The sequence below is a fragment of the Hemibagrus wyckioides genome, linkage group LG16 (genome assembly GCF_019097595.1).
Source record: "Hemibagrus wyckioides isolate EC202008001 linkage group LG16, SWU_Hwy_1.0, whole genome shotgun sequence".
Classification (NCBI taxonomy): Eukaryota; Metazoa; Chordata; class Actinopteri; order Siluriformes; family Bagridae; genus Hemibagrus; species Hemibagrus wyckioides.
Genome location: NC_080725.1, coordinates 7266499 through 7277323, shown reverse-complemented (window position 1 = coordinate 7277323; position 10825 = coordinate 7266499). Strand labels below are relative to the sequence as shown.

Here is a 10825-nt window from a genome sequence, read left to right as displayed (position 1 = left end):
TAACAAGAATATATAATCCAACACACATATATAATAGAATATATAATCCAACTGCACAAAATGGTCAATTGTAAGTGGAAAGCGCTTGAAAATAACTGAAAGTATTTGTTTTCCTCGTAGCCAAAATGACAAGTCTGGATTCTTGCCATTGTGTGTGTGTGTGTGTTTGATGTCACCTTGCTGGTGGCAGCTGTACTCTGAAGGTTGTCCTGTGTCTTGCTGATAGGAAGTGACGACTTGTTGCCTCGCTCTCTCTGCCTCTGCCGACACTCCAGACAGTTCCTCACAGCAACACAGCACACTGGGGGAGAGAGATAAAGACAGACAGATAGAGACAGACAGGCAGACAGACAGTTAGATATGAGCAATAAGCTGTAGGCAATCATTCGTCTCTTTCAGTCAGGATGAAAAGGACAACACATCCCACAGCAGCACTGCATTTAAGCATCTTTTTTATTCTTAGTGAGTTCTCAGAAACTTACTCTAGTCCATATAAAAATATCAAACGAGTGGTGCCCAGTGAAAATGCTGACCTTTTCTTTACATACGCCTCAAAACTCTAGCTGAACGTTTCTTCTGGATGTATTTAATTTCCAGCAATTCAGGTTAAACACAGAGGGAAAAAGGGAGAATTTAAAGATTTCAATCCAACAAAAAGAAACATTACCTAAATTTACACTTGTGACCTGATGTATTATAAGCTCACAAAAGTTCATGCAGATTCTGGCTTTCATCACTTTCTCAGCGTCATGTAGTTCACTGAGCACTTACAGCAAGGTCCAGAAGGCTGAGACACTGAAATCCTGGGATTTTGTTCCATTTATAACTCAACAGAATTTTGACATATTATTTTAGAATTTTGAAACTAAAACTTCACCATCTCTATTCTGCACTAAATACATGTACACTATTAATTTTCCAATGAAGTTCCTTGTTCAGATGAGATGGATTTAATATATAATCAAGTTTTGCTAAGATTTGTCTAAGACATTCTGAAATTCATGTATATATTCTACATTTAACTTAACATTATTTCTGATAAATATAATTGTAATGGAATACAACAGAAAAACAAAACACTAAAAAAAAGAAGTACTTTCATGTAGTCTTAATATATTTAGGAAATTATGCATTAAAAATGCAAAAGTACTTATTTATTTATTCTGCTATATAGGAAATAATTCAAACTGTTAGAAATCTAAATCATTCTAGATCTACACAAAGTGGTAACATAGAAATGAAACTGGATCTTTTATAGTACCAAATGTTGCAGTTATGTAACTAATGATATTTCTGCACAAGGACAGCACCACTGAAGATGCGTATTCGTTCATACTGCATCACACAACACCATCCACAAAAATTTAAAAAAACACTACAGTGTGATTTGTCCTTTAGGTCGAATTTTATCTTTTATCTTGTCATTCAAGCACTGCTGTGTTAAATCCCATGTGTAACGAAGTCTTTCTCTCGGTAATATCAACGCAGCTTCTGTAACGCCGTGAAAACACTATAGCAGCCACATACTCAGACACACACACCTAGGCGTAGGCACTGCCGCATCAGGCCTCCGGAGGACATGTTCTTCTCAGCCTCAATCTCACTGAAGTTGAGGGAGCTGGCGAACACCAGCACATCCACCATGGCCATCAACCTGCTGAGGAACGTCACTGCCGTCTCAGACGACATGCCCTGAGTGGCCTCCACATTCTCCAGCTCTGTCTGTCTCGCACACACACACACAGACACACAGGTAAGTGGTTCTAAATATCACAACATACACATCAATACAAACACAATTTAGTTGCAACTGGGATGAACATGCATGATAGAAATCAGCCAGGCTATGTTCAGTGGTACACACAAACACACACACATAGATGCACACACACACACAGGGGTGCCAGTGAGAGGTGGGCTGGTGGGTGAACAGGCTGAATGAAGCTGTGGAAAGACTTGGCCCCAATTCAGACAGTGTGAGAGTGCGCTGAGTGAACAGGCAGTGCAGTGCGCTGGTATTTTACACATCATCGCATTCTGCTCTGTAACTGTAACAACTCTGTAACTGCTAACCGCTTTAATATAGTGGGTTTTAAAGAGGTTAATCATAGTTAGGGAAATACATTTTGTTTTAGATGAATCCTTAATCTTTATGAATTCAGCATGGAGTATCTATTTGCACCAGTAAAACAAACAAAACAACAACAAAAAAAAGCACACTAGCAAGTACTTATCCACATTAGCTAAGCTAGCCAGTTACCTAAATGAAGCTAATGTTGCCTTCAAGTCCTGTCAGGAATTTTCCATATAATAAGATGAGAGAGTGAAATTTATCAGAATAATGCCCTGACTATCAGCAAACACAAATGTTTCCACAAGAGCCAAGTTTGGGTCATGTTAGCAAACAAAATGGTAGCCACCAACATGGGTTTAGACAAAGTGCACTGTAAAGCTGGTTGTATTTCTGTTATTAATCAGAGACAGAACTGTAGGCTAAATCCTTTTGTTATTACATTATTACATTACAAAAAAGAAGGGAGGCATCCATTTTGTTTTGCCACCAAAAGTACATCTCATGAAACTCACTACAGAGAAATGAGGAAACTGAGAAGGCAGCATAACCGAGTTAAATTCTCAAGAAATACTATTTAATAATAGTAGCTAGCCCAGATAAGCTAAAGATAGGCTAATGATGCAAATAAACCAAGCAGCAACAAGCTAGCTAACACTGTGTACCAGTAGTCAAGATTAAGGCAAGCTAGCTGACATGTGGCTAACTTTGATATGTACAAGAGTGGCCAAGGTTAACAGCAAACCAGCTAACATTAGCTAAAACCATTAGCTTTAAGCATTTTAGTTAAGTAGTAAAATTTGCTAGGAAATGCTAGCTCTCACAAACCGCAAAATGTGAGTGTTAGTATCCCTAATGTTAGAAAACAGTAGTCAAGTTTGCTAGGAAATGCTAAGGTCTAACAAACCACAAAATCTAAGTCTTTACATTTCTGTTTCTTATTGTGAATAATTAGTCTCTCCCTGAATTCAACTGCCTTGTACTTAATTATAAACGAGCTTTTAAACAGTACAGAGTAACACAATTTTCATCTGAGAAACAGACATGAGGTTGTTGCGGAACAGAATGAAACTAAACATTTAGTTAAAAGATGAGTCTTTTAAGAGCAGTGCTGAATATGCAGTAGTGCATTGTGGGTGTTTTGCCACATGGCTCACCCACCTCTCCCCCTGAGGAGGAGCTCCCTGGCACAGGCTTCACTTCAATGCCCTTAGTCTGAGAGCAGGGTGTGTGCTTCTTCTTTATCAATAACCGTACACACACACACACACACACACACACACACACACACACACACACACACACACACGTCTCAGTAGACATGGACACTCTGCCTGAGCGCTCAATGCACTTATAATAATCTGATAGTATGTACTTGAAATGAGGAGCCAAAAATTATGGAGATGGAAAAAGAGCCAAAGCAGCTGATGCTTTATATTGCATTGATTCTCTAGATTCAAAATCACTATAATGTGTCACTCAACTGACTTGTTCACATATATATGAGTTATTCACACATAGCAGCAGTTAGTATAGAAACTAAACCATAAAGTAATAAATGAAATAAGTTGAATAATATCAAGATATAAAGCAATATAAATTAAGCAGACAACAAACAGTTAACAAATTAGAAAAGCGTAACAAAATGGAAACTTACAGGGTTTGCACTAACCTTAGAACTCTGCACATGCAAAAGAGAAAAAGCGAGAAAAAAGACAAAGGAGAGAAAGAGAACGGATAAGATACAAAAACAGAAATGAACAGAAGTTTTTAAAAAACGGTTGTGAAACAAATTGGTTATTAGAAAATGAATTAGTAATAAGTAGTAAAATATAAAAGAGAGGAGATTACATCCACACTATAGCTCAAATTCACAAAGTGATGATCTGACTGATTAACAAGCGCTGAGGACAATCAGGAACACTGCATCCTCAAAGCTTCTCTGTAGATTAACTACATGATCAGAGAAGCACAGGACATAGTGTTGATCACAGCCTCTCCATCTACAAGTGGTTCAGTATCATAAACCCGAGCTGGACCTTTCTGTCTACAGCAGAGAACGGCCTGTGGGTGGCGCCGTGGTAGCACTTACAGAAGGTGAAGTGGCAGCGGAGAGCAGAGGCAGGATCCCTCCACAGGCGATGATGATGTTATCAACCATCTGAGAAATGAGGTGGATGGTGTTGTGTACAAATATAATGTTCTCATTACTGTTCACGAAGTCCATGACTGATTTCGTCGAATGGCTGCAAAAAATAGACAATTAAAGAGCAGAAGGGAAGAAAGTAAGACCATCGACAGCCATAAACAATATGATCCATATGTCTGCATTGCTGCCGTAACATAGGCATGGAGTATAACATCTATACCAAAGAACATTTCTCTTTTTGCTATTAAACAAAAATAAATAATAGCATTTTTTGTGACAGAAATAAATTGAAATAGTGTCCAGATGTCCTGTAAGTGATTTGAAAATGAAAACAAATCTAAAAAATGCTTATATTGAAGATTTCACCCCCTCAGTGTGAATTGTGCTCCTGGAGATATTACAGATGTCTCGGTTGTGTCTCTATGAGCTACTGCACTTTTGACATTTTCTTCCACTCCTCAGTGCAACTTTTCCACAACACTGCCAGTCTAGATGGAGAATGTTGATGACCAGCAATTTTCAGGTTGTGACGCAGATTTTTAATTAGATTCAAGTCTGAGTTTTGACTCCAAAAAACACACAAGTCTTTTCCTCTCTAATTCAGTCCTCTCTAGTGTTTGCTCTGTGCTTTGGCTCATTGTCCTGTTGGAAATTATATCTTCATCCTAAATGCAGATGTCTTACAGCTTCTCCTCAACAATTTGCTAATATTTGGCTCCATCCATGTTGCTTTTTAGAGCACCAAACTTTCCAGTTCCTCCTGCTGACAATCAGCCCCAGTGCATGATGCTATCATCACCGTGCTGCTCACAGGAATACAGTTTCCTGGGTTTTTGGTTTGTATCAAACATTATGCTCTGCCTTTATACCGAGTGACTCAACTTTAGCTTCATCAGGTCACAAGATCATTTTCCAAAAGCATTCAGGTTTTCTAACATGACCTTTCTGAAAAGTGGCTTCCTTCTGGCAAATCAGTGAAGCGCTGATGATATTGTTGAAGTCTGCACTTTTATTTCAGCCAGTAAGCTCTCTAACTCCTCCAGCATTGTATCTGAACTAGTATACACTTCTCTGGCATTTACCTGAGCACTCCGGGCCTGATCTTGGTAGCACCAGAGTTTTTCCACTTCAGATAAACAGTTAAAATAAACAGTTATACATGTTTAATATATTCTGTGTGAGCTCAAAAATGTAATAATTTACAGTCTGTATTTATATTAATACAGACTGTAAATCATAAGGGGGTGAATTCTTTCCAATTAAGACATTTTTCTGCTTTTGTTTTTAAATAATTCTGATGACATCAAAATAATGAATAATTTATATTTCATTTATTCCAAAATAAATTGGACAGGGGTGTGTGTGTGAATGCTTTTAGGAGGCAGTGCTTATAAGCTATAAAATATTAATTATATATATATATGTATATATATATATATATATATATATATATATATATATATATATATATATATATATATATATACACACACACACACACACATACATACACACACACACACACACTACCGCTCAAAGTTTGGGATCACTCAAAAATTTTATTGTTTTCTAAGAAAAAAAACCCAGAAAATTAGTCTGAACAGAAAATATAGCAAAAGAACAGGACATGCTGACATGTCAGAGTTAGAAATAATGATTTTGATGGAAATGATGAATGTTTTCTTCAAACTTTGCCTTCATCAAAAAACCTTTTTGCAGCAATTACAGCCTGGGCATTCTAGCTAACAATTTTTCAAGATAATCTGATGAGATTTCACCCCATGCTTCCTGGAGCATCTCCCACAAGATGGATTGGCTGATGGAGTCTTCCTAAGTAGCTCAAATCAAAATGAAATATGCAAGTGATCCCAAAAGTTTGAGCGGTATATATATATATATAGTTTGGGATCACTTGCATATTTCAGCTTGAGTGATAATTAATATTATTATAATTATTGCATCCCATCACATCCATTATTCCCAAAGGTAAAGGTTACATCATGAATAGTTTTTAAGAAAATATCTGTTTTATGTTTATGTTTAAAAATCTATTCTTATTATGTAAAAAAAAAAAAAAAAAAACCCATACAAGGTGCAGATGTTTGCCCTTGACCGTATGTATGGCACTATGAAAAATACCTCTGGAAATGATCATTAATCTGTACAGTGACTGATGTGTGGACTGGAGATGAGAAACAGAGTGATGGCTCTCACCTCCTCCACACATGCACATCTGTTTCGAGGGCAAACAGCAGGTCTGTGAGTAAGCGCTGGTGCATGGGGGACCATTTGAACTCCGGTATACGGAACATGGTGGTGCGAGGTCCGGGGCTGAACTGCCGCCGCTGCTCCTCAGTCATGGGCATCCCTCTGAAGCCGAGATCCACCCGCAGATCCCGCTCCATCTGACTGGCCGAGCGCCCGTGCAGGGCCTGCAGACAAAACACTCAATCTCATTCAGTGCTTTCTGGCATTTTAATACACTGCTGAAAAAGTCCAACTGCAGTGGAAGGAGCAGGGAACAGAGTGAAACGACATGTTTCAGTCCTATAAACAAACAAATGCAAAAGAACTTCTTTTCACAAATGGTAAACTTTTGCTACACAATAGCTAATCTGAAGTAAATTTACGTGTGAATTATCTTACAGATACACGGAGATGACCTAAAAATCAACAGATTTTGTTATGGCTGTTGTTATTATGTTTTAGCTGATACTTATGGATTAATGTAACTATGTTTATTATAATTTTATTTCTATTATAAAATATTTTTGTCCGTTTGACAGATTAATCTATTCACTGTGCAAATACAAAAAAAATCTCATTTTGTATGCTAGACATGTTGCTACCTGTGTGGTGGCTGTTGTTTGGATCTTCTTCATCTCTTTGTCCTTGCCGTCGTCTGACCTCTCAGTGTCCGACACGGTGCTGATGGCGTCTCCGCTCTTTATTGTTCCTGCCTCTCCTATGCCACTCTCACTGCCCTCAGCTAGCGTGCTGATGTCAGCCAGCGAGCTCTGCAGCTTAAAGCTGTCATCATCGGCTGCCAGGTCCGAGTCGCATGAGGTCATGTGGGCCAGCAGGCTGAGGTCGTCGCTGGCGCTAGACACCGGTACAGAGGTAGGTACAGTGGGTGCAACAGGCACCTGCTCTGGGCCGGACAGTGACAGAGGCTCAGGTGTGGCCAGAGAGGGGAGCAGCTTCTCTTCACTTTTTGGAAAGAGGAAGCCATTGTTGTTGGGTGTAATGTCCTTCTCATCATCCAGCGTGATCAAGGGCCCCAGGTTGGCGTCGTCTTCACTTGTACCCGTCCTCACGATTGGTTCCTCCTCTTCCTTGGGAGCTAATCCTCCGTTGAGCTTGTGCACGCAGTAAGCGGCGTCCAGCAGTGAATCCACCTCCACCAGTGGGCCGTTTTCCATTCCTCCTCCTCCACCTCCACCTCCTCCCAGAGCCTCCGGAGAAAGGTCCAGATCATCCAGTTTCACCTCAGTGGCCTCTACTTTCTCAGCCTTGATGTCCACCAGAAGCTCATGGACATGGACTTGCTCCTTTGCGTCAGTGAGCAGGTTCTGTGGCTCGCTGCTCTCAGTGTACTCAGCCTCGCTCTCAGGAGTGTGCGTCTGAGACGTGTCGTCTGTCTCGCGGGTGCCGTTGACGGATGCTGGCTGCGCTGACAGACCAGAGATGGTGCTCACTGAACCCTTCTTACCTTTCTTCATGTTCTCCTCCTCCTGACGCTGATATTCCTCGTACATCTTAGCTAGATACTCCTTATGTGCTTCGTACGTCACCTAGATGGAAAATTGAACAAGCTTAGCTTCGCAGACTTGCACTTGAATTCTCAACCGAGTGCTCAGACACCTGTCAACTTACTACAGTATATCATCTGCTGCAGAGAAACCACAGAGAAATACATATATTGAACTAAAATACAGCTAGATACATCTATATTTCTCAACGGAGCTGGGATGTGGTAGCTTAGTGGTTAAGGTGTTGGACTACTGATCAGGAAGTTGTGAGTTTAAATCCCAGGTCTACCAAGCTGCCACTGCTGGGCCCCTGAGCAAGGCCTTTGACCCTCAATCTGCTCAGATCTATAAATGAAATAAGTAAGTTGCTCTGGATAAGGCCATCTTCAAAATGCCATAAACGTAATCTATTCTACATAGCATATGCACAATTACTACAGACAATTTTGTCATTTTTTCTGTACAAAAAATAAAAAAATCAGAAACTCACTTAGTCATTAAAAGTATATTTGCAAATAAAACCTTAAATCTTTATCATTCAGAGATATCCGAATTTGAATGAGAGAAATCATTTGTGGTGAGATGTTCCTAATGTGTGAGTCTGTGCATAGACAAACACAAACCTGGATCGCTCCAGTGTTCAAATAGAAGACCTTCATGCCTGTCTTACTCCAAGATCTTCTTGTTGTGTAATTTTGACTTTTGACTTTTTGATTTTTCACACAACTGTGTAAGGAGTACACAAGTTTTTCTGTTGGGTTTCTCACTGGAATCGCACACACACTACAGATGCAGACTGGACTGAAAATTTTCATTAACAGTTTGTATTTTTTTTCTCTGCAACAGTACCGGTATTAGTGAAGCTGTTTGAGAAATCCATTTTTAAAGTAATAATATTAGTTTTTGACTGTAGAAAAAGCTTTTTTAGAAACTAATAGACTGTACTGTATTCATTTCATTCAAGTCTACACATACTTCCAGACTGCTGGTTTATCATGATGAACTGATGTAAGAGCTGATGCCACTACTGAGAGGAAGTAACTAATAAGAGCTGCTAAAAGTGTGCCAACCTTCGAGTGGGCAATGCTGAGAGTGTCCACCCACACACGCCAGCCGCCCCATTCGTACTTGATGGCATGGTACAGCAGGATGCGGAAAATGTTGTATACCATCTCGGTGATCTTCTGCTCCTCTGGGTTCTTGGGGTTAATGTAACCCAGGGAGAACATCCAGTCCTGCCACACTGAACACTGCAGCAAACACCTACAGCCATGATCCCACACACACACACACACACACACACTTAACACTCTGGTTAAAAACTTTCTTTCTCTGTACAGCCTTTTTATGAAAGCAGCAGTGATTCAGCAGTAAGTCGAACATCTCAACACTTCCATTATCAAATGTTTGATTAGACTGAAACATCTGTTTTGCAGGAATTGTGCTGCTCTTGCTTATTTGTCCTGCCAGTTCTGCCACTGTGCGTTCTTGCTCCATCTGCTCGCTGCAGAACGCTGCTGCCCGAGGAAATGTGAAGCTAGTGAAAAGATGGGTTTAAGATGCACTGGTTTGTTTTACTGAGCAACATTACTGTTAAACAGGGACTCGATATGTGATGTCTTTCTTATGTCAGGAACGGTTTTAATTAAAAATACTGGGATGTGTGTGTAACTACATACCGTCTGTTCTCTCTGCTGTTGCTGAAGAGCTTGATCATATCGGACAGGAAGAGGCGGCGCACCTCCATCAGCTCGGCGCTGGGAGTGGAGTTCTTGAGCAGAGTCGCCACCACCTTCAGAATCACTGACACACAACACACAAGAGGCGTCAAGACACAATAATACGATTTGTGATCAGCTTGAAAAACTGTATGAGGATGATTTCATTTCCTTGTTCAGTTTAAAAAGTCCTAGTCCTCAAGTACTTCACTTTCATTTAAAAAAAAAATCAGAAACAACAGGATTTTATTAATACATGGGATTGTGTTATTTTGTTATTTTGATTTACAATAACAGCACACTCTGCATTATTTCTCTTATAGCAATTTCCCAGCTGCTGCCAACATTTACAATTTTTTTTCTTTTACAATTAATCTATGAACAATGCGAACATTAAAAAGTCATACGTCCTGGACTCAGCATTATCAGAAAACATCAAGTCACTGAGCTTGACCTCTGACTGACACTGGAGACTCCTTCCACAACTGCTAAATAAATGTCTCCACGTCTTTTTTTTTTTTAAGAAAAAACATCCACCATACGAGTCTGTGAATAAACTGTGACAACAGAAACAATAAATCATTACATGAGTGCATTAATATAAACCTGCACTTTGAATTGATCTGCTGTCAGAAATGCTGAAGACAAACAACTTCTGACCAATCAGATTCAAGGACTCAACAACACTGTCATATATAGCCAAGGCTATAATGCTTATGTTAACTGGCTAATTTTGTTCAGCTAACAGAGGTTTATTTCATCCTTTTTGCTTTCAGTAGCATGGAGTCCTTGATTGCAAAACCACTATTTGTTGTAATAGCGGTAATAGTAGTAGCAGTAGCAGCAGCAGTAATAGTAATAGTAGCAGTAATAGTAGTAGCAGTAGCAGCAGCAGTAATAGCAGTAATAGTAGCAGTAGCAGATGCAGTAATAGCAGTAGCAGTAGCAGATGCAGTAATAGCAGTAATAGTAGTAGTAGCAGCAGCAGTAATAGCAGTAGCAGATGCAGTAATACTAGTAGCAGTAGCAGATGCAGTAATAGCAGTAATAGTAGTAGTAGCAGCAGCAGTAATAGCAGTAGCAGATGCAGTAATAGTAGTAGCAGTAGCAGATGCAGTAATAGCAGTAATAGTAG

General features: G+C 39.6%; 1 protein-coding gene across 14 annotated transcripts in view; it reads right to left on the bottom strand.

Moving 5' to 3' along the window:
* nbeaa (neurobeachin a) overlaps nt 1-10825 on the bottom strand; it is a 182982-nt gene that overhangs the window by 36058 nt on the left and 136099 nt on the right. For 7 of the 14 annotated variants that reach the window (XM_058412232.1, XM_058412237.1, XM_058412239.1 and 4 more), the window contains exons 20-28: nt 9652-9775; nt 9043-9235; nt 7070-8014; nt 6435-6652; nt 4164-4317; nt 3729-3752; nt 3233-3310; nt 1542-1722; nt 177-301 (exon numbers count right to left, since the gene is read on the bottom strand). In XM_058412232.1, the coding sequence (XP_058268215.1) occupies nt 177-301; nt 1542-1722; nt 3233-3310; nt 3729-3752; nt 4164-4317; nt 6435-6652; nt 7070-8014; nt 9043-9235; nt 9652-9775 (2042 nt within the window). The remainder of the gene's footprint in view (nt 1-176; nt 302-1541; nt 1723-3232; nt 3311-3728; nt 3753-4163; nt 4318-6434; nt 6653-7069; nt 8015-9042; nt 9236-9651; nt 9776-10825) is intronic. The other 7 variants (XM_058412236.1, XM_058412242.1, XM_058412243.1 and 4 more) reach the window with 3 other exon arrangements.